At 33.3% G+C, this 25,791-nt stretch overlaps 1 protein-coding gene and 1 long non-coding RNA gene across 2 annotated transcripts; one reads left to right on the forward strand and one right to left on the reverse strand.

The window, feature by feature from the left end:
• Positions 1 to 854: 854 nt before the first annotated feature.
• On the reverse strand, positions 855 to 8,878 carry LOC140449797 (uncharacterized). The gene is made up of 2 exons (XR_011951885.1): positions 8,094 to 8,878; positions 855 to 1,257 (listed from the first exon to the last, which is right to left on the reverse strand). It is a non-coding gene; the product is annotated as an uncharacterized lncRNA (long non-coding RNA).
• A 15,513-nt stretch (positions 8,879 to 24,391) lies between these two features.
• LOC140451263 (uncharacterized) lies at positions 24,392 to 24,907 on the forward strand. The gene has a single exon (XM_072545003.1). It carries the CDS (start codon positions 24,392 to 24,394, stop codon positions 24,905 to 24,907), a length of 516 nt encoding a protein of 171 aa, XP_072401104.1.
• The last annotated feature ends 884 nt before the right edge of the window (positions 24,908 to 25,791 follow it).

Raw genomic sequence — 25,791 nt, forward strand, 5'->3', positions numbered from 1 at the left:
GTATTTTTTTTTGTTTTTTGGGTATTCTTTACTACTCTGGGTATTGGTCCTTCAAAATTTAGGTTTCTGTTAGAATGGTTTATTAAATTCATATTTTGTTGAGTAGATGGCGACTGGTCGGTTAATTGCATATATTTAAATAAATCTACTTGTTCTTTCAGTAAATTTATCGTCATTTGTTGATTTGATATTGTTATTTTATTCTGATTAATAACTTTTTTTAAGCACCTGATTTCTGTTAGCTTTGGATCCTCTTTGTCAACCTCTTTATCCAAGATTTAGTTTTGCTGGATCACTTAACCTCACTTTCTTCACAGCATATAACTGTTTCATCGTTGATATATTTAATACATTTTAATTGCTTTAGGCAGCCACTACGTGATAATGTTCCTCATTTCGCACATGAAAGGCCACTTTGTGCAACTTTTTGACACTTTTTACAGCAGTTAACAACCGAGTCGTACACATGACCGTTTTTTGAAACACCGTAATGAATCCATATAGGTATATATTAACCAAAATGTCAAATTCCTGGCGGTAAAATGGCATACTCTTCTATACTACGATTAAAAGCCCTTCCACTTCCGCTAAACTCGCTTTTTTAAATTCTCTTCTTATCCGCGTTTTTCGCTCTTGCCATAATCATATGAGTCCCTTTTACATAGTCCTCTGAGTTGTTTTAGCTTAACCCCGAGTTTTATAGAGGTGTCCTTCTTGTAGTCCTCCTCTTTTATTTGTATTTCTGACCTGCTGCATATGGTGTACAGCTACTTGGTTCACACCCACAATGAATGCAGGCAGAGTAACAAGGAAACAGAAAAAGGGGAAAGGAGAACTGATGACGAATATACTAATAATTGAGTAATAGTTTTAATTTAAATTTACATATATTAACGTCATGACGTATTACATATAATAATGTTATTTTAAATACTATTTTTAAATTCCTACGATACAATTAAAGGTAAGGGTTTTGTTTATTTTTATCATTACTAGTAAAAAATTTGTAATTGCAATTTATTTTTAATAGTAAATACCTTTGAACTTTCTTTGTAGTGGTTTTCTATCTGGTCTCTTAATATAACGAGCGTTGAGTTCGTCAACTGTCATATCACCAAACTCAAAAATATAACAAGGATTATCCTTTTCTTCTGCGTACCTTTCTTGGCAGTCTTCTAGCCCCCGCAAATTCTTTTGGAATAATTCAAACCTCATTTTTTCCTCGTCTAGAGATTTGTAATTTATGTTAAGCTGGTGCTAAAATCCATTAAAAATTGTTACATAAGAAAAAATTAAAAAGATATAAAAATATGTTGATAGTTCCACAGATACCCAATAAAAATTTATTTTTAAAATAAAACTTCGGTTTCGTTCATCGAATCGTTCATCGTTCATCATCGGACTAGACAACTATTTTACTCAGATACGTCGCTGAACGTATTCTGTTTAGAGAACTGAAAGAATTAAGGGTGATAAATAAAATGGCGGGAAAAGCCAGAATTAGGTTCGCAGAATAATCACCCAAACACGATCCTGCTTTACCTAAGATAATAAGGTAAAAAGATCAAAACAGCAAATCCTGGCAAACACATAAGGTCTAGATAGTCTACCAACAGAAGAAGCTCCAGCTCGCAGCACTGAAAATTTTAATTATTGATGTTTATTTTCAGGACAACTTAAAAACAAATAATAAATAAATGAAGGCTTCGGTCACAAAAAAAAATTTACAAATACTAAAAAACAAAATGAAAAAACAAAAAGGTGACAGCCATTAAAAAAAAATAACAAAACCCCAAAACCTTAGCACGAAGGGCCCACATCCTCGGGCCCCGAGTCGCCGAACTGGGTGCAACTCGGAGCGGAGACAGGAGGCCCGAGCAAGCAATTTTAGGTTAGGATATCGTGTTGAAGTTTTTACACCCAGGACTTCCACACGAAAAGCATTTGGCTGATAGTGAGCCCCTATCGCGCATCAGAGTGCTATAGGATGGAAAGAGTGGTTTCTGATAAGATATATTTCGCCTAAAAATAATAATTTTTCAAATACTATCTCAAGGAAATTAAACAGAAATGCAGATTATTGGAAGTACTTTATATGACCCTTTCCCAGATGATGAATAGAAAAATGCCACTTAGGTATGAGTATGAGTAGTACCGAGAAAATGAATACTCGCTGTGAACTGACGAACGATAGTTATTTCAAAACTGACAAAAAACAAACAGTATTTCCAATTTCTGTTTAGTTGCGAAACACACAGGAGACGGTGTAGGGAATCTTCGGAGTTTAAGATATGTCCGGGGACGCCAAGCACACGGGGCTTACCGGGCAGTTATCAGGAGGAGCAACTATGAAAATAAAAAATAGTTCAGTACAAAATCTAGTGTAGAAATAGCCACATGAAATGTAAAAAGTTTTTACAGATCTGGTAAAATACTAAATATACCAATACAATAGTGCAGATGAATTAAAGACAGTGATCCTATTCCGACACTGTTACACACACATTTTAAGGACTCAAAATGGAGGTAACATCATAAAAAAATTTCCGTGGCCAACCAAACCCCCCCCCCCCCCCCCCAGAGGCAAATTCTAGGTGCGCTACTGATTAAAGACATCTCTTTGAAAACCAAAAACATTACTATTCTACTATTATATTGGGTGACTTTAATACCAAAATAGGAAAAGATAGATTTTGGAATTGGAAAACGTAATAAAGGAGATCGTTTCATAAAATTCTGCATAGAGCATAGTTACGACTAGTTTTTTAAGGAAATATTGTGCCCACTATATACCTTAACAGACGAAAGCACCTGGGTTTGATGTAATTACTGGGAAAATCTTAAAACAACTCCCTAGAAAAGTTATAGTAAAGCTGACATATCTAATAAATGCCTCTGTCTACTTAAGATATATTACTAATAATCTAATTAAGATATGCCCACGATGTAGAAAGTTTAGGGTCATATTGATCCATCAAACCTAGAAAGCAACCTGTAATTTCAAAGCTATACAAGAAGCTATTGCTGAAAAGGCTAAAACCTCTCATAGACACTAAGGCTCTTATTTTGTCATACCAATTTGGGTTTCGAGAAGGTCATTTAACTATTGACTTTCTTCTTTATGTGCCGTCTTCTATCGAAGGTTGGCGACCATCAAACGATAGGTTTCTCTGTTTTATGCCGTTTGTATTATGTGCTTCTGGTACTTGAAACCATTCTCTCAAGTTTCTCAGCCAGAATTTCTTCTTTCTGCCCAAAGCAAAACTATTGACCAAGTCCATATAATAACGGATTTAATAGGGAGGTCGCTAGAAGAAAAGAGAGTTTGCTCGGCTGTCTTCCTCGACGTGGCGCAAGCTTTTGATAAAGTAAGGCATAAAGGACATAAGGAAATATAAACTAAGCACGATTTTGCCAATGAAATATACAGAATTATTGGAATCATACATTTCAATCAGGGTTTTTAAGGTTAAACCTAATCGGATTTAAAAGAATTCAGTGCAACTGTACCACAACGTAGTGTGATAGGACCAGTCCTGTACCTATTGAATACTAGTGATACTCATATCCCTGTATATAAATAAGGATCACTCGAAGAGTATTGGGTTTTTCGGTCAAAGGTTGGAGAAAAAAGACAAATAAGTTGGCTACTTCATCTATTTATTGAAGACTCTAATCAGTAAGCATCAAACAAGTCAATATAAATTTGTTACCTCAAAAAGTCATGTAGCAGTCAATGGTATAAAATGTAAAGAAGCTTAAGATAATGGACATCAATAATTAGTTGTATAAACAATAAATTGAAACTAGATACAGTTTACAATTTGATTTAAACATAGCACAGCAAAAGACCATGTGGTTTTTGTACATGTAATTTAAAAAAGTGTATAAAAAACTTATGTAAAAAATAAGTATTTGCCGAGAACTAACAAGATCATAAGACAATGGTTAAAAAGTTATTCTAATTGTTTATAAGCAAAAAAACGACATGTTTTTTGCAAAATTGTTTTTCAAATTAAATGTGTAAATTATTTTCTTAATTTTTTTAATGCAAATATTGGAACAAGTCTTCTTATTTCAGAAACTACCCTTACAATTACTAAAACTATATAATTTTCTGACTTATATTGTTGCAAAATAAAATTAATTTGGGATAAACAAATAAATTAACTTTTAAAATATTTAAAAGTTAATTTATTTGTTTAGCACCTATCACTTTGAAATTTTTACCGTATTTTAAGAACTATTCCTACTACTATTTATAAGACACAGCATTCCTTGTAATATTAATGTTACAAGTTTATTTTCAAAAAAATTATTAACATTTATAAAAAACCAACATTTTTGACTTATTTTGCAACTTCCTTAGCAACAAATAAAGATAGAACTATATAGAAAACGATATTTTGAAAGTTTTTTTGTAACTTATAAGTTTCTTCTCTTCTAAAATTTGTTTAAAATGCTTCATTTTTTGCTGATAGACGAAAAAAGCAAAAATTTTCCGTTCTTTGACCCTAATTTGTTAATAACTAATTAAGTCGAAAAAATAAACTACAGGAAACATATAGGTTTTTGTTACAGAGGTCCATACTACTCAAAACAATTATTGTCGTTTGCCTGGGCGGACGAGTGTCATAAAAAAATACTTATTTTCCTGGGCTATCAGTGCTATGTTCTAGGCGAGGATACCATGCGGTGGTCTCCGTAATGAACGCACCTCAGCTCAAATCGGCACAATCGTCCCATACCGGCCCTATTACCTTCTTTGTATACCGTAGACTCAAGAAATTGTAGACTTTCTAACTACATATTCTAACAACAACTATGTTGCATTGAACATTTGTATGTATATTTAATTTCTTTGATTATGTTTGATTTTATAAAATTCACATATTATATTAGATATTTAATATTTTAAATATTTACTGTACCAATTTTTCTAGTGAGTGTACGATCTAAAGAAGGAAGAAATTAACTGGATATTTTGCACGCCCAGTTTCGTACCCTCTATTACAAAATTTTCGTAATCTTTTACAATACACATAATCGACCCTGATGTAGCCATCGTCAATAAAACATCTATAAGTCTTCTTCTTTTTCTTCTTCTTGTTCTTCTTCCTTCTTGTATGTAGGCTTTAAAGCCTGTTTCTTCTTCAATCTGAGTCTCCAAAATTGTTTAGAATATCGCACCATTTTTTTCTTGGTCTGCCAATACTTTTTCGTCCATTTGGTGACTTATTTCGTGCCATTCGTACTATCCTATCCTTTGCCATTCTATTAATGTGTTCGTTCCACACCTGTTTCCGTTTTGTCACCCATCCATTTATGCCTTCTATATTGCATGCTCTTGCTTATGTCTTTGCTTCTCTCCCTATCCAACAGACTTTTTCCTGATATTCGTTGGAGTATTTTCTTTATAGATTCACATCTATAAGTAAATCCATCTATTCAATGAATATCGGATCCACATTTTGAAGCTCTACCAAAGTTTATATCTTTTGGTTTCGCTATATAAATATACACAGCTCGCAATAGTTTCTGCTAGATTGATTCTACATCTTGTGGAGTCATCCTTGTATAGAATATGCCATACAAATACGGCAAATGAATGCCTTATATGACCATGTAGTTGTAAAGGCACACAAGCACACCATCCATTTATCCTGTTTGAAACGGTGACTGAATAAATCTAATAGAACTATTGCGAGCTGTGTATGTTTAGACACAGTGCTATCGAAACCAAAAGATATAATCTTTGGCAGAGCTTCAAAATGTGGATCCGACATATATTGAATAGCGCGCACGTTTTCTCGGATTTGCTTAAAAATGTTTTATTGACGATGGCTACATCGGGGTTGATTATGTGTAATATAAAAGGTTACGAATGTTTTGTAATAAAGGGTACGAAACTGAACGTGCAAAATAAGTGGATTGTGTCAGCTGTAGTGGTGATTTTGATTACTGTAATTACGGTCTTTGATATCACAATGTTTGTGTTACTTAAAAACACTATGCTTACTTGGTATAAGTGGTGAAAACCACAGTAAATATCCAGTTAATATTGCCTTCTTCTTTAGATCGTACACTCACTAGAAAAATTGATACAGTAAATATTTAAAATATTAAATATCTAATGTATGTTATTTTTATAAAATCAAAAGTAATCAAACGAACTAAATATACATACAAATGTTCAACACAACTTTCATGTAATATAAAATAATTTTATATGAACAAAAAATACGAGTACAACAAGAAATAAAATTTTATTTGTTTATAACTTCGTCGTAAATGCAGTCAACCATAATGGGGAACAACAACAAATAATGGGAAGGAACAACTGACTTCATGGCCAATAAGAATTTAAAAATTGATATAAAGAAAAGACGAAGTTGTGGAAAGAACACCTACAAGACAAAAGATACAAAATACTTACAATAAAAGCTAAAGAACTAGTCAAAAATGAAAAAAAGAAAAGCTAGAACACATTTGGAGAAAAAATGGAAGAAAACAGTAAAGAAAATGTAACATTGTTTTATAAAACACTGAAGAACCTACAAAGCAACAAAAAAAAATAAAACTAAAACAAATAATTACCAAAACTGAAACAGTATTAACCGATAACAAGGATATAATGGAAAGATGGAGAGAATATTTCGAACAACTGTTGAACAAGGAAAAGCAAAGGAAAGCCGTTGAGAGCGATGAAGTTAGTCCAGAGATGTTGAAATATATAGGAGAAAGGGTAAAGAAAGATTATTATACATCCTAAATGTAATATGAAACAAAAAAATACTGGCAAGTGAATTCTCAAATGCAATAATTGTACCAGTGCACAAGAAGGGAAACACAAGAGACTGTCAGAAGTATAGAAGCTTATGCATACTATGTGTAGCTGCAAAACTATACGAAATAATATTAGAAAGAAAAATCAGGATATAAATAGAACATAAACTAGAAGACATACAAAGCAGATTCAGAAAAGAACATAGCACACAAGACACTATAATCACTTTGCAACAGATAATAGAGAAAGCCTTGAAAAGAAAAATAAAGAAGTATACATAAGTTTTATAGACATGGAAAAAAACAATAAATATAATAAGAATGCAAAATATTTTAAAAAGAAGGTAATTTTTAAGCCCAGTACTTTTTATAAATCTAATAGATGAGATAGGGAAAGAGTGTAGGAAACTTAAAAAAAATACTGTATATGATGGAATAGCGTAAAAATGATAAATGCGGAGATATGTGAATTTGAAGATGACATAGTATTACTTGCCGAAACAGCAGGAAAACTGAGGCACAACTTAGAAAAATCACAAGCAAACAAATACAACCTAAATATAACGTAAATAAAAAGAAGACACAGTAAAGGACAATATCAAGAAAAAAAGACGCGGATGACCAAATTGAAGTGGTGATAGATCAACAAAAAATAAAGCAAACAAACATATGCAAATACATGGGAAAAGTAATTAATAACAGAGGAAGCATCGAGGACGATCTCAACAACAGACTAGAGACTACAGAAAAACTATTTCAAGCTCTAAGTAAACGAAGAAGTCCAACAAAGAATTATAAAAGTCAACGAAGATGACAATATATGAAACAATATACAGGCCAAAGCTGAAATACGGAGCAGAAAACTGGATCTAAAATATCAGACACCAGAGTAGGACACAAGCGGCAGAGATAAAATACCTTAAAAGAACGATAAGAGCAAGAAGGATAGACAAGCTTAAAAATTAAGAAATAAGGAACATACTTAAAATTAAACCGTTGCCGTAAGAAAAAATTAGCATGATTCGGTCAAATAACACGAACGGTTAATAACAGACAAGTGAAAAAAGTGTAGGAAGTTAAACCAATAGGTAAAAACAGAAGAGGCAGACCAATAAAAAGTGAAACAGTGTCATAATAGAGATATTACAAAATAAGAACAAATCTTGGCAAGAAGCAACACAATTGGCGAAAAACAGAAAAGAATGGAGAAAATTCATCAAACGCTAGAATCACCTTGCTCAAAACCTAAAGGTAAAAGAGGAACGATTATGTATGTTAATATTATGGTATAAATAAAAATTACTTACCTTATACTCAGCAAACTTTTCTTCATCAGTCTTAGCCATGACAACTGTCGCCATGTAAACAGCAAACAACAAAATCAAATATTTATACATCGTTTTCAATCTAGTTTAGATTTATGAAAGCTGAAAATATTATGCGTATTTTAAGGTAAAGAGGAGGTTATATATTAAACAGTTAATCTTTATTGACCTTTACATAAATAATTTTGATCTGATTTTTTTTTGTCTTATCAGAATGACGTGGATATGTTTCTTTTAGCATTTTACTTTTTTAAACGATTTAGTTATAAAAGCAGCCCACATCTGAATAACATCACTTTGTTGTATTGGATCCAGGTCTGAGATAGTCTTATATCGACAATCTACATTAATCAGAGTTCATACAGTCAATGAGTTTTATAATATTTTTATTGTTTGGAGATATTGAGCATACAACTCTGCTATGAGTTGTTTTCTCATGTTTCTCATCAGGCATGACTAGAAATATCCTCTTGAACCTTTAATGCAGTAGTTTTCCTTTATCTTTTGCATCCTTATATGCCATTGACTAATTATTACCATATTCCCGTCTTTGCGACCAATTTTTTACCCCAACGACAAAAACGATACTTATCATTATCGACTTTTCCAACTATATCTGTTGATCAGTAAGCTGGGAATTGTTTATACCAGCAATCATTTATTCCCTATCTGCGTCAGCATCAGCTAGACTCTCCCATACTATGCCATTTTCGCCGTACTCGCCGTTTTGAATGTTCTCCTATTGCACGTTTATTGTCGTTGTCTAATATTCATTTGTCTTCCTTGACAACGCACCACTACAGGGCGGGGTTAGCTAACCCTGTTTTTATAGATATATCCTTACTTTGTCCCTCCTCTATTATCTGTATTTAGGGCCGGCTACATCTATTGTATAGAGAAAGAAGGAAGGATTGCTGAGGACGAGTAAACTTTTATTTGAGTATCAATAATAATTTAAATGTACATATAATAAAATGTAACGATTTATCTTTATTGCTTTGAAACAAAAAATGTTATTTTAAATACTATTTTTAAAATGTACACGATAAAATTAAAAATAAGATAGAGATATAGTTTATTTTATTCGTACAACTAAAATTTTCTTTTAATAGTAAATCCATTTTCGCAAACCTGTTGGTCTCTTAATATTAAAAACGTCCCTTTCATCATCTGTCATTTCACCTGAAATTGCATAAAAATAACAAGGACCACCTTCTTTTAGGTGATCTTCAGGGAACTTCAATCCTTCGTACCTTTTAAGGCAGTCTTCTAGCCGTCGCAAATCCTCTTGGAATTTTTCGAACTTCTTTTGTTCCTCTTCTGGGGATTCATAATGTTTGTCAAACATTTGCTAAAAATCCATATTATTACATTAGAAAAAATTTAAAAAAATTAAAAAAATTGTGGTGGTTAAAGGCTTATAATGGCTCCCGGAGACAGCGTGAGGTAGTGAAGTGAGGTGTGATCATCACACTGTAATAAAACTTCCTAAAACTGAGAAATGTCCACTATTCCCGACGAATAACTCGAGGATTCTACAAATAGGACTCAGTTCTGCCAGCAAATCCTACTCTAGCGTGTACAAAGACATATGTCGCGTAACCACTGGGTGTTTGACATACAATGAATGAGAAATGCAGTGGAGTACAGAGGGTAAAACGCAAGTTTTCAGCGTCTAAAAACTAGAACAGGTCTACTAGAGGAAAAAACCGAACAAAAATACTGGTCCTCCAAGTATGAGGGTTGAATCCACGTGCTAGCTACACATGGAACGTATAAGGTATCAGAAATAAACAAAAGAAAGTGTTATCGGAACTTAAACAAAGAAAGATCAATATCTGGATACTGACGAATACGAAAAAAAAAAAGGTAAAGGTAACGAAAAATCGGTAACTATATGCAAATGTACAGCGTTGTACCAAAGAGTAATAGAGCCAAACGGGGTGTAGCTGTACTGATTCACAAAAAATTAGTAAAATACGTAAAAAACACGCAAGAAGGTGACAAGCAAATTTTCATGGTAGAGGTGACAAATGCCAATAACATAGTTATCATAGGGGTATGTGGCAAAAGATAATAAAGTGTCTTTGATATGGGTGCCGGGTCATAAAGAGGTGGTGACAAAAGTACAAGTACAAATACAAACAGCAGGCATTAGAAGTAACCAAATTTAGTGACGTTATACTAGTAATGGAAGATCTAAATGTAAAAAGAAGAAATGAAGAAATGAAGGAAATTATGGTTGGCTTAATTCTGCCAAGATAACGATTTTATTGTTGAGAATACTTATTACTTTCTTCCGCTAAGAGACTAACTCCATTAACTCCGCTAACTTCGCCTGAGCTGTCTGATGAGTGGATTGAGTAGCTCATCGGATGACACTGCCGATCCCAAGCCCGGATAAAGGGGGAGGGTTCCTAAGCTGAAGTTAGCCACCTACCTGGGGTAAAGAATCCATACTGACTCACAAAACTAAAGATATAGCCTCGGATACCGGACAGAACTATCAGATGACGACACGCTCTGTGACAACGGAAAAACGAATTGGTAAACGAAAACCTAAAAACCCCATCACAAGAATCGCGTGCTGCAACATAACGTCGTGGAACAGAAGAGACCAGGAGATCATAATAGAAATGAAGAAACACAATATTGACATCTGTGCAATCTCCGAAACAAACAAAAAAGGCCAAGAAAACATCAGAATATGGAGAGTTTACACTCATATACAGCGAAAAAGCTAAACAAGAAAGAGCACATTCAGGATCCGGAATTTTTCTGCACGATAAATACACGCAAAACATCAAAGATATCGAATAAATCAACGATAGGTTATTAAGAATCTCTATAAAAATGCGTAACACCACAACACACCTGATAAGCACATATGCCCCAGACATATATAAGCCCAAAGCAGAAACTGAAAATTTCTATCAGCAACTACAAAACACCGTAGATAACATAAATGCTAAACACAAAATTATCGTATTCGGGGATCTTAATGCACGACTCGGAAACGATGTCATACCAGGTATAAAACAAAAGTACAACGAAGAGATAATTAACGAAAACGGCGAAGCACTAATAGACTTTTGCGCTAGAAATGAAATGAGAATCAACAACACATACTTTCCTCATAAAGACCAACATAAATACACTTTTAACAATAATCGAGGCCAGCAATCAATGATAGATCTTATAATCATAAATCGACTGATAACACTGTCACAACAGAGAGTACAAAACTTCTTTATGAGAACAGGATAACCAGCAAACTAAAAGAGATCGAGTTACAACCAGAATGGGAAGTAGAAGATACTTGGCAAAAAATCAGGAAATGCATCAAAAAAAAAGCAGAAGAAGCAATTGGAAAGCGGAAAATTACCACGAGGGCAATAAACCACACCAAACCGTGGTTTTGTCAAGAGGTAAAAGAACTCTCTGAATTAAAACCTAAATGCTACCTGAGATATAAAAGCACACAATCGGAAGAAGATCTCGCAGAATATGTCCAAGTAAAAAACGAAGTAAACGCAAAAATAAAATTAATGAAAAGAGAACATTGGTTAGTTATCCACTCATTAGTTTTAAACTCAGTAACCATTTAAACATAACCCAACAATTTATCAGAATTCATTATTTCCCACCAAAATTCTTAATCAACCATTGCTTCCCTCTCTTAGTCAACAACTTAGTACAGCACACTCACAAATCAAATTTCAGGCTTTTATATACCGAATTTAATACAACCAAAACATATTTTGTTCAGGGTGCTAGATGCTTTAAGCATGAAGGACCTCTATTTTCTCTAATTTGTTGATTAACTCATTTATTTTCCTTTAACCCCCTCCCCTTTATTCTTTAGTCATTTCCTTTACTTTTATTCTTATTAAGTCTCTGAGGAGCTCAGCCTTTTCAATTTTAAATTAATTCCATATGTTATAACTTTAATTCCTTCAGCCGGAAGATTTCTAACCCTTACCTCAATTTATTGGACTCACTTATATTAACCTGTTTACCATATGAGCAGTATTAAACAATTTCATTTAAATACGAAGTCCTATATTAGCTACAAATATATATTATTCAATTTTACCTTGTCCTAGATGTGAGCAACATAAAAGGACATTTCTATATATCTAAGCTAATTTGTCACAAATTACACTTTTTAGACCACACTCCATACAACAAAGAGGAACATAAGCTGCCTATTACATACGTCATTGTCTTAAACATGACCTTTAACAACATCAGTAATTTTACATCTTTTATATCCAATATTAAATAATTAAAAAAATTTTTAAATACCAACACCTGGATTGCTGTTATCATTTTTTAACATCATCAAAGTTTTGAATCTTTTGGCTGTAGTAATGCTATGTTTAACTAATATTGTTTCATGGTACATTGACATTTTGTTTTCGACACCGTTCATGGGTATCTTGTCAATCAGTTACCAGCTGAAGTCCGTTTGAAGAGGCTTACTCTCCGGACGCTGGAACTCACTTAAAGCATGGGTGTATGTTACCTGAAGTAAAATTTAATTAAAATATTAAACATCAAATAAGAATAATAACATTATGTACAATCTTTGGTAACTTTATATATTTTAAAGGGTTTTTACCCTAATATTTTGGTGGCTCAGGCATGGTAACCTGTAAGTATAACCATTTTGTTTTTTAACCTTAGTCAAAATTTTAAACCACGTTTGCTTTAATTAAATGGTTTTAACTTATTTTAGGTATTTTTAACCTGATGATGGAACTGTTGTTCCGAAAACGTTCGTGTTTTTGATGTAGCCCTTTTAAGGGTTTTTTTATAAAATATACCCATTTACAAAGATTAACCTCTTTTTTGTGATACGTGGTATACAGCCAGCTGCAGGAATTATTTTCCTTGTGGATTTTTTTTTTAACTAAAGAAGCTTGCAACTAAAACTAAATTAGACAGAATGCAATCCATTCATTTGAGAGATCCAATCACAATAGAGCATTTACACAGACAATTAAAAAAGAGCTCTCTAAAATAGAAAGTACTCTTATTGAGGATTCGAACAGTTACTGGCACGTGTTAAAATATGCTCTTTTATGCACACATGAGACAATACTAACAACTAAACCAACTAACAGTAAAATTAATGGATAACCGAGATTCTGGATTTTATGAAAAAAAGGAGATATTGTAAAACCAGATAAGGTTACATGTATAACATTATACACACAAACATAAGAAGCAAGATCAAAGAGGGAAAGGATAGATAGTATAGTGACAAATGGGCAGAGATTGAGCAAACGGTAGAGAAGTAACAATTAGGAATAATAATTATAGACGTTAGTGAAAGGCTCAAAAGATGGCAGAAGTACATCCAAAAGCTTTTTAAGGGCGAAAGGATGGATAAAGTACTATAAAAAAATTTCGACTTGAAACAATAACAAAGGATGCAAAAAGATGCACAAAGTGCAAAAGTGCAACAAAGCAAAATGGTGCTGATTTTCTACATTTCGTGTAAAATGATTTACCTGATTTGTTTAATGATTTGCTTTTAAATATTCGGCAAAACTTATAGTTTCTACATAACGGCTGACCTGCTAACTTTAACAGGAATGTACCTGATAATAACTAAGAAGACCACTGGATTAAAAGAGGTGGTCCAGTTGCTTCGGTACCAAGGTCGCCGGATTTGAGTCCTTGCGATTATTGTATTTAAGGATATATAAAAGCATTTTCGTATTTTGTTCCGATACAAAATCGTGCACAACTCTAGCTAGCTAAGGATACAAGATGCTTGCAACGAATTTAGAAATACCTTTGGAATTTTTGCAAAAATTCGGCGTTCTCTAAGCAAAATGAAAAATGTATGCATAGAGACTAATGATGATTGCATTCAGCATGTTTTTTACTATCTAGCTTTGATACTTGTCCTTTCAGTGTTACTCGTAGTTTCGTTCCATTGTGTTTGTTTCAAATTGATTTTTTTGCTTTTTTCCCAAACTTTTTTTACGAATTGTGTACTACATTTATTAACCCAAAAGGTAATTTATAAAATTAATTAAGCTACCTATCAATTTAACTTTTATGACGAAAGAACGAAAAATTTTCAAGTCGATTTTTCTAGCAAACCGTTTATCCTACAGACTTAAAGTAAGAATACCTTTTAGTACTAGAATATCAGAAAATTTAATAATTTATTATCACAAATGCTTTAAATTTAAAGACAAAAAAGGTAATCGTTAAAAGTTAAAATAACCGTCGACCTACCCAAAACGGACGCCTATGAACGGTACTAGAAATTTGCTATTAATGAAATCGATTTAACTCTAGAGGATAAATAGTTGTACCAGTTTTCATTTTTCTGAATATAACCGTTCTGGAGCTATAAAAAAAACTACTTACAAGGCTCCATCTTCAAAGGGCTCTAGCTCCCTTAGGAAACATTTTTTCTGACTAGGTGAATTGAGTTAAATTGCCTTAAAAATATTCTTACGAATCTCTGGTTTTTGTTTGTCAGGAAAGTTTCTGGACACCCTGTATATGATAATAATTTTTTGAATGATACCAATTGTCAGTTACCCAACTGTACTTAGCAAGACAAGTATACTCTAATACTCTCCTAACACAATGTTCCAAGTATCAAAATGTTAAAACTTTTCCTTCAAGGGTTATTGCACAGAAAAGAGGAGGAAGAACGACAAGATTTTAAGAAATTACAGATAACAAAGTTGAAGCCATAGCTAAATGGCTAGGTACTGGCTGACCACACCGTACGACCCAGGTTCGATGTTCGATCTCGGTACAAACACCAGAAACTTTTCAGTTTCTAATTTAACTGAGCCGTACCGTGCTTTGGAGGGCAGGTAAACCTTTCGGTCCCGGCTACGTCGGTAGTAGTGGTTAACACTAAGACCTAAATAAGTAAGTTCGTGTAACCTTCTGGCTAAGGTCTAGTGTTAGGGTTTTCAGGTCGCGCAAGCGCCCCTAACATGACTTAAAGACTACTTTCGTAGCCGGGACCGACGGCTTTACGTGCATTCCGAAGCACGGTGGCAGCTCAGTTAAATTAGAAATTGAAAATTTTGTCGGTGTCAGGATTCGAACCCTCCAGATTGTTAAGCTTGTAACACTAAGACCTGAGCTAGAAGGTTACAATGAAAGATGTACAATAAACCAATTGACTGCAGTACGACTGGTTGTAAAAACAAACGTGCCAATATTTTAGAACAATTGTTAATATTGTGGTACAAATAAAAGTACTTACTTTATAGTCAGCAAACTTCTCTTCGTTAGTCTCAGCAATGACAGCTGTCACTACGTAAACTACAAATATAGGAAGCAAGTATTTATACATCGTTTTCAATTTAGTTTAAATTCAATAATGAGAAAATATTATGTGCATATTAAGATAAAGAGAAAATAACAATTAGACTGTTAATCTTTATTGAACTTTATATAAATAATTTTGATCTGATATTTTTTGTTTTATCCGAATGACGTTGATATGTTTTGTGCTGCATTTTACGTTTTTAAATCATTCTAATTTTAAATCAATCAGATCCTGTTCTAAGATAGTCATAATATATTAAAACGGAGAAACACAGACGATTTTGTCTTTTTTGTATTTGTATTTTTGATTTGATTTGTATTTGTATTTGATGTATTTTTTTTTGTTTACAGTTATTGAGTATACAACTCTGCTCTGAGATATTTACTTATAGTGTAATGCCTATATACTACTATCATTTTGTGGTATATAATTTGTGATTTTTTAATTTACTCTGAATTCCCATTTCTTCTTCTTCTTTTGGTATCATAACCCTAAATGGATCTTTGCCTGCCCGACTATATCGTTCCATTCAGACTTCTCTTGTGAACTTCTCCCCCATTGTCTTATGTTCATAGCTTTCAGCTCTTCTTTCAACCATCTCGTTCTGGTCTTCGTTTTTTAGTTTTCCTATTGGACTTTTACAAATAGTACAATATCGTGCCCTTCATTTAATTCAATAATCACGTAGTTTTTTCTGATTCTCCAAGTTTAGTCATTCTCTTGCAACGGACCATATACTTTTCTTATTATCTTTCTCTCAAATTACTTGAGTTACTCTTTTTCTTGTGGTTTAAATATGTGAAGACATCCATATCCATATTTATTTTCGTTCTATTTTCATTTTAATTTAAATTTTAAATTGAATTCTTAACACACTTCTTGTTTTAAAATAATTTACAATTATTATTTTAAACATTATTTAGTTCATATATTAACTAAATTTGCTGTCAAATAATATTTATTTATATTATATTTTAATTTAATATTTCGTTTGAGTTTAACAGGTCAGAAGTAAACAGCGTATGCTTGGTTAACACGTCAACAGTTGGCGTTAAGAGCAAACATAATAATTCATTGAATTATTTGAATATAATATAATTTATTTAAATATAAATAATAAATAAATAATAAAATGATCTGCTTTTACAGTGTATACAAAAAATCTAATCTTTACCACAATTGTGTTTATCATCTTTTATTTCACCACAGTTTATACACCTTTCGTAATTACTGTTACATTGCTTAGTTACGTGCCCATATCTTAAACATTTTCAACATTGGGTTACTCTTCCTACAAATTGTTCAACCGGAAAAAAAAACTGGATTAAAACTATGCGATCTGTTAAAATATGCCCCTCACAAATAATGACAATAATTATTTAGGTACGAATTCGACTTTATTGTCTTCTTTTTGGACTTTTCTATTTAACCTGTATATGTTAGTAATTCGGCTCTACGTGCCACACTCCGGGCAACTGCGTTGGTCTGCAGGCTAAACTAAGTGATGGTAGCCAGATATGGCGAAAATTCCACAAAGCCATTGCCGTTATAAGCAATCCCCCATTTACTAGCTAATAGTTTCGGGTGGAAGAGCTAGTAAACGGTAGGGCACCCCTTTGTCTTGGAGTTGGGAAATTTGCTTCAAAGGCGAAAGAACCGTGGAAACGGTCAACGGTCTAGAGATGAGAAGGAAAGATTGGGACAAGACACCTCATTAAAGATCCGGATTGGATATGTCCTAGTAAAATCAAATGGCTATGCTTGCAGCGAAATTAAATTCCGGAGTAAGCACCTCACGGATCTCCGGGAGGAGCAGTTACAAGTATAACAAAAAAAATTAAATGCAAAAAAGACATCAGAATAGGCACATGGAACGTGGAAATCATGACACAGGAAGGTAAAATCCATAATGCAATACAAGAAATTGCACACATAAAATTAAATATTCTGGGAATAAGCGAAATGCGTTAGAAACAGATAATGACAAACACGAATTAGGTGTCGGCATAATATTGACATAGTGGCAAAATCTGTTGAAAACTTTATTCCAATCTTAGCAAGAGTAATGCTCATACAACTAAAAGCAAGACCAATCGACATCACTATGATTCAAGTGTATGCACCCATAACAGAAGGAACAGAAGAAGAGGTAGAAGAACCATACCATAGCATTAACCAAATCGTGAAAAATTTGAAAAAGCAAGACCTAACAATTGTCATGGGTGACTTCAACACCAAAGTTGGGCCAACAGAACTTCATCTGCAGTTGAACCATTTAGTCTAGGAAACCGGAACGATCAGGGAGATACATTGGAGATTTTTGCTGAAGCAAATCAATTAGTAATAATGAATACCTGGTTTAAGCTACACCCAAAGAAATTGTACACATAGAAATCTCCACAGGATTCTGTGGGAAGAATTGTAAGAAATCAGATTGATTACATGCTAGTAAATAAGAGATATAGGAACAGCCGTACATCTATCAAAACATACCCGGGTAAAGACATTAATTTTGATCGTGTGCCAGTTGTAGGTAATTTCAAAGTCAGAGTGAAGAAGGTTACAAGTAAGTTGATGAAGAAGAATGATGTAAGAAAACTGAAAGATCCCAATGTTCGACTGAAGGTGAGTGAATAAAATAAATAATAAACAATAAACGGGTGCTAAAATGCAGAAATGCAGGAACTATAGAGGAAAGTCTGACTAGCATCCAAGAAACAGCGAGAGAAATAAAAAAACAACACCTGAAGCAAGATACAGAAAAAAGGAAATCGTGGATGACCGATGAAATACTTGAACTTATGGATCAGAGAAAAAAAAAAACAAAAAAAATCTCCAAGAATATAAGAGAATACATTCCACTGTCAAAAGAAGGAAAAGAGAAGCCAAAGAGAAACAAAAAACAGACCAATGTCAATAAATAGAGCAGTATAATATCAGAGGTCGATATGATAACTTCAATGTCCATCGAAAGGTGACGGAAATAGCTGGACAGTTAACCGCAACCTCAACGCAGGCTGAAAACGCAACAGCGGAAAAATAACAGATGATGAAGGAAATCTTGCCATAACCTAAGAAGATAAAAGGAAAGTATGAAAAGAATACTAGGAGAAACTTTTCCACGAACTTAGAACAATAAAAGGACCCACCATTGAAGAAAATTCAGGTCTCGAAATCCTACCAGAAAAAATAACGGCAGCCGTCAGATAAACGAAGGATGGAAAGGCACTGGGACTTAATGAAATTCCTCCAGAACTGCTGAAGCTATTAGATGCATAACAAATGAAAATAATATCTAAAATATGTAATGAAATATATAAGACAGGAAAAATACCAGTAGAGTGGTCAAATCGGAGTTCGTACCATTGCCCAACGAACCAGGGGCAAAAGCTTATGAAGACTATAGGTCTAATGAGCAATCTGCTGTAGCTGTTTTTAAAAGTCATCCACAAAGAATTTACCGGAAATGCGAGGAACAAACTGCGCCCAATCAGTTTAGATTTATGAACCTCGTTGGTACGAGGGAAGCTTAATTTGGCGTGGAGGTATTGTTTCAGAAATGTAGAGATGTCAACTATGGTGTTTTTGCATGCCTGATTGACTACAAGAAGGCTTTCGATAGAATCAGGCATGAACAAATGATGGAAGTACTGAAGAGGGCAGGGATTGACGGAAGAGACCTAAAAATAACAGCTAACTTGTATTGGAATCAATCAGCGGTGCTCCAAATAGATTGAAAATATACAGATCAGGTCAAAATCTTAAGGGGAGTGAGACGGGGGTGCATAATTTTACCACTGATATTCAATCTTTACTCGGAGTACATTTTTAAAGAGGCTCTAAAAGATATTGATGAAGGAATCTCAATAAATGAAGTCAATAACATAACCTTCGGTATGCAGATGATATAATAGTGTTTTCCAAAACCATAGAAGGGCTTTATGAACAAAATAACGGAACAAAATAGAACATATGGACTGGATATAAACACCAGCAAAACCAAGCTGTTGATCATCAGCAAGGAAAATATAACTGGAGCAAATCTGTATGTAAACCAAATAAGAATTAAACATGTCTCACAGTACAACTACTTGGGAACTATAATCAATGAGTCGTAGGACAATACCCAAGAGATGAAATGTCGCATCAGAAAGGCAAAAAGTGCATTCTTGACTATGAACTCTGTGTTCAAGAGCCATGACCTCACTCTAGAAACAAAAATGAGGCCCCTTAACACATTTCCTGCCAGCTGTATTTTCATATATATGAAAACGTAGACAGCACACAGCACGACATAACCTAAAAATTTTATATCAATCTGTGGCAACTGTATATTGTATAATAATTATAAGTCTTGTTTTTCTGCCTTTGTGTTCAGGATTGTAAAATAATGTATGTGCCAAATATTATTTTGAAGTTATCATTTCTAAAATAGGTATATATAATATTATTTTAAAATGTCTCATCGTAAACGTAAACTGACAAACGAACAGTTACAAAAATATGCAGACAATTTTGGAGAAATGTCAGACGAAGATGACTGGGAACCGTTTGAGAGCACAGATAGTGATGAATCATTCCAGTATGAGTCCTAATCAGAAACGTGATGAGATTCAGAAACTGTAGAAAATATACAGACATTTATACAGCAAACAAAAAGAGTGAAATCAGGTATTCAGGGTGTTGGATCTCTCTTACCTTCAAGAAGTTGTTTAGTAGATGATAAATCAACAAATCCAGTGTTGCCGTTTCAAGAAATGTCAAATAATGAGCAAGAATCGCAGAATTTGATATCATCAGCTGTAGAAGATTCACAATCAAACGAAGATTCATTATGGGGGCCCACAATTGAAAATTATAAGTCAATAGATCCTTTCTCTATTCCATCGGGAGTGAAACTTTTCAGGTAACTTTTTTGATGCTGTAGTAAATGATAAAGTAATATTCCTTATTTGCAACGAGACAAACAACAATGCGACACAACTTGTTTTAGCCGAGGACGCTACACCAAACTCCGGTTTGCATGCTTGGATTCTCGCCACAAAGTCTGAGATTAGACAGTTTCTCGGATTAGTGGCTTGGATGGGATTATAAAAAAATAGTAAAACTGCCATTACTGCATGACTACTGGAGTACTGATGAGCTGTTTAGTAATAATTTTGCTTTTAAGGTAATGTCGAGAAATCGATTTGAATTGTCCTTACGGAAGACTCATTTGGCTGACTATACAGAGGCAGATAAAAGTAACAAATTGTATAAAATAACGCCCCTACTGGAAATTTTGAAAAAAAATTTTCAGTTGTATGTTTCCGATGAATTGATTTGTGTTAACGAAACTCTCCTACCATTTAGAGGAAGACTAAAGTAGAAACCCTCAATTCAGAAGAGTGATATCATAGTTTAAACGCGGAATATCCCCAAATTTAAATGTACACAGCGGCCCTCGAAAACTGCCTGTTTTCTCGATTGCAATTTGCGTTTCCTCATAAGAAATTACAGAATATATAAAGTAGTATATTTATTTGTGCTTCTCTATAGAAAAACTGACCAGGAGTTGTCCTACAGTGTAGCCAAATCTTGTTCACAAGTAGTAATTATGGTCATACAAAACCTGTATTCTTCCACGCAGCGATTATTACCGTCATAAAAATACCAAAAAACATGATTTTTTCAATAGTAAAAATTAAGCACAAAATTGTAATAAAATAAATTTTATTTATATGTTCCGTTTCGTTACGTATTTAAATTTATAAAATAAAAATCGATATTTTAAAACATTATTTTTCAATCGTTTGGCAATGTTGGAATTAGCGAGGGAACTCGGTTTTACAATTCGGATCCAGACATGCAGTAAAACTAGTTTTTATTATTTTTTACCGAAGAACTGAACGAAGAAAACATTGGTGTTTCTATGGGTAAATAATAGTGCATGTGTTTTTATGAGTATATTTTATGTGATAAGTTTGTAAACTTATTGTTGTCAATACTGTTTTATCAATACTGTATTGTAGTATTGATAAAACGTGTTATTGATAATAAGAGTGTTTTATTATAAGATAGTTTGTTGTTTTATAGTAAATATTTAGTTATATTCTTTGAAATTATTGTATATATAGTATATATCCAGATTATTGAAATACAATGGACGAAAAACCGAGTTGTTCCAAGAGAAGACAGCAAAATTCTGATGTTGATTCCAAGAATGAAAAGCCGCAAAAGAGACGGAAAATGTTAACGTCCGAAGAGAAGGTAATGAGACGAAACGTTTATGAAGGAATTGTCGGCAGAAAAATGGCATTAAACGTTAGCCAAGCGGTCGACATTTGTAGCAGTTTAACAAAAGTATCCGTTAGCTGTATTTATCGTGTACTTAAAAATACATCGGAAAATAAAAAGCAAGAAAAAGGTAAAACTAGAGGTAGGAAAAGCATTGTTTTGGATGACGAGACAAAGAAATATTATACGTCGAAAAATTCATTCATTTTGTTTTCGGAGTGAAATTCCAACACTGAAAAAAAATTTCTCAAGAGCTCGAAAATGATGACTCTTTACCCAAGATATCTCGTAGGGTCTTAATCAGGACCATGCACGAAATGAACTTTCGATACGTAAAACGCAACAGAAAAAGTATGCTATTAGAAAAAAATGAAATTATTCTGTGGAGAAGAAAATATTTAGAAGAAATACGAAAAATTCGCAGCACTGGATGCAAAATATATTATTTGGATGAAACCTGGATTAACCAAGGTTGGAAAAGGTCATACAGTTGGAAAAGTTTGGCAAGATTTAAATGTCAAAAGTAAACGCGAAGCATTTATAGAAGGCTGATATACAGGATTAAAAGCTCCATCAGGAAAGGGAAGGCGTTTAATCGTCACCCATATAGGAAGTGATACAGGGTGTCTTGATGATGGTTTTCTTCAATTTGAGTCGAAAAAAACAGGTGATTATTAAAGAAATTGAAAGGGAGGATTCAACAATGGCTTACAGAAAAGGGGATTGCATACGAAGAATCAATGCTCAAAATTTAGCTCCTTGGCATTGCACGGTTAAGGAAAATTGAATATCTTAAATATGCTGTAGATGAAACTGCAAAAGATTATGGTGTCAAAGTTCTGCGTCTACCACCTTATCATTGCGAACTTATTCCCAACTTATCTGGGAGCAAGTGAAAGGAGAAGTAGCACGCAATAACAAAACGTTCAAATTAAACGAAATTAAGAAACTTTTAATTCAAGCAATCCTCCATGTAACTCCAGAGAAATGGGCTAAATGTATAGGCCACATAATTAAAGAAGAACATCGTATGTGGGAACTTGACACTTATATAAAAGTTTTACTAGAGCCAATTATAATTACACCAGGTGGTGAAGATAATGACAGCGATAGCAGCACTGCATCTTCAGGTTTAGACAGCGAATAATATTTTCTAATAGTTTAATAAGAACATCAGCATAAAAAAACCAAAAACAAAAAAAAACGAGAAGAACATAGTAAGTGTGTATAGTGTTTGTGTTTAAATTATTTTTATTTTGTTTTTATAGAATTTTATTTTGTTTTATAGGATTTTATTTTGTTTTGTTTTATACTGTTTAAGTGTTTTGTTCATTTTATTTAATAAGACAATATGGGTCTTGGCGAACACCCATTTAAAAAAAGTATCGCGCCACAAGACATACCTCTGGGGTGGTGTGGAAACTGTCTTAAAATTTGTTTTAAAAAAATTTCATTGTGTAACTCTTTAAGGACGGGTCACGTCAAAAGACGTTTTAGCGTAACTTCCGCGACAGCCGGTTGGTATCAGTAAACTTTCTGCAAAATTACTTCTTTTTTATAGCTTTTTGTTTGTGGCATTCTGTATTTTTAGGGGAATGTAGGGAATGAGCCACAAAATATTTATTCATATGTTTATTTATTGACGTTTCGATCTTTATATCCAGAGACCGTTTTCAATTATACAAATGATAGTACTATTTATTTTCTATGGCTTTTCGCTTGTCGTTCTGTATTTTTAGAAATGATGTTGGGAATAAGCCACAATATATTTATTCAAATGTTTAATTTACGGACGTTTCGATCTCTATAAAGAGACCGTTTTCAAACATACAAATGACAGATATATTTATTTTTCTATAGCTGCTTGTTTGTGGCATTCTGTATTTTTAGGGAGAAGGTTGAACATAAGCCAAAATATATCTATTTACATGTTTAATACATTGACGTTTCGATCTCTATTCCGTTTTTAAAGATAGAAAAAAAAAATAAACAATATAAGATTATAAAAATATATAATAATAAACAAATAAAATAAATATAACTATCATTTATATGTTTGAAAGCGGTCTTTGGATATAGAGATCGAAACGTAAGTAAAAACTTGTAAATAAATATATTGTGGCCTATTTCGAACATTAATATTTGAAAAATAAAATATAATTAACGTTAAAATAAAAGTAAGTGTACGTCACTGGATTTCCAAACAGCTTTCCGCATTTCTGGGGCTTTAAACGATGACTCACTCTCTCAAATAGTGAAATTATACCATAGGGTTTCGTCAGTATATCAAAATAAAAAAGCACAAGTATGGGGTAAAGTTATTCAAACTTTGTTCTGGATTTGGATATACATACAACATCAAAATATATGCAGGCAAAGAAGACACTACTGTTACTCCTGAAAAAGTTGTACTGCATCTAACTCAAGGTTTAGTAAATGAAGGACGAACACTAATTATTGATAACTGGTACACAAGTTTGTCTCTGGTCAAAAAATGTTAGACGCCAATACACATGTTAATGGTACTATTCGAGAAAACCGAAAAGGTACGTCCAAAGAAATTGTAAATGCCAAGTTAAAACGTGGCGAAATTTGTTTTATGGAAAATCAATAAGGCATTACGATTATTAATTGGAAAGATAAGAGAAACATTCTCATGCTTTCTACAAAACATGGAAACGAAATGATGGAAGTGCCATGCAATCAGCAAACAAAAGTGAAACCTAAAGTTGTACTGGACTACAACAAAGGTAAGGCAGCTGTAGATTTATCAGATCAATTTGGAGCCTATTCAATTCCACTAAGGAAAAGTATAAAATGGTTCCGAAAAGTGGGATTTGAACTTATTTTTACTACATATTTAGCAAATGCCTGTGTTTTATATAAACTGGTAACAGAAAACACAATATCCATAACATATTTCAAAAAAGAAGTGGTCAAGCACCTAATAAGAGCCGAGGAAACTAACGATTGTGCTACTCAGACATCAACATGTAGAGCAAACCACGTTATTAAAGTGAAGAAAGAGGGAAATAAGCGTACCGCAAGAAAAATGTGCAGGAACTGCTACAAAAAAAAATTTGAAACACACGGACGAAAATATGCCATGAACAAAACCAGAACAGTAGGCACATATTGTGAAACATGTAAAAATGAGCCACATTTTTGCATGGACTGTTTTAGTGAAGTTCACAAATAATATTTTTTGTACTTAATACGTCGTTAATACGACAGTTTATAAACACATTTTACTAAGAATTTTAATTTTTAATTTTTATCACCTCCTATAAAATAACTGGGACCACAAATTACAATTTCCAAATAATAAATAAACTTCCAAATAAAGATAAACGTTACCTATAAGTTTATAGAAGGCATATTTTTACAGAATATAGAAATATTCATATGCATATTCTTACAGAATATACTTTCTAGGCCACGTTGGTCCTTTAATGTAAGATAATGCACATAAACATGGACCAGCAGCCTAACAAGCATTTAAAAAGATTTTGGTCCCATGGGACCAACGTGGCCCATTAATACAATACTAGTGTTGATCTCATTAGACCAACGTGGCAGGGAATGTGTTAAATGTTACGTGTACTCAGTGCCTCTGTACGGAGTAAAAACGTGGACATTGTAGCGGAAACTCTATCAAAACTTCAGGCTTTTGAGTTATTGTTATACACAAAGATCCTGAAGATACCATAGACAGACAAAGTCACCAATGAAGAAGTACTACAAAGGATACGAAGGATGAACACAACCGAGGATTTGGCCAACATCGTGAACGGCCGTAAGCTGTAGTACTTGGGACATATAATGAGAAATCAAGGCAGATATGAGCTACTCCAATGCATTTTGCAAGGTAAAACTGAAGGAAAAAGGGCCCCAGGATGAAAAAGAATATCCTGGCTTATCTAAGAGCATGGTATAAAAAGACCTCAACACAGCTATTCCGTATAGCAACCAACAAAGTCATCATAGCCAGAATGATCGCCAACGTTCGGAACGGACAGGCACCCTAAGAAGAATGTTAATAACGCGAGTATATGATTCAATATTTTGCATGAGATAGTTCAC

The sequence above is a fragment of the Diabrotica undecimpunctata genome, chromosome 9, assembly GCF_040954645.1.
Source record: "Diabrotica undecimpunctata isolate CICGRU chromosome 9, icDiaUnde3, whole genome shotgun sequence".
Lineage (NCBI taxonomy): Eukaryota > Metazoa > Arthropoda > Insecta > Coleoptera > Chrysomelidae > Diabrotica > Diabrotica undecimpunctata.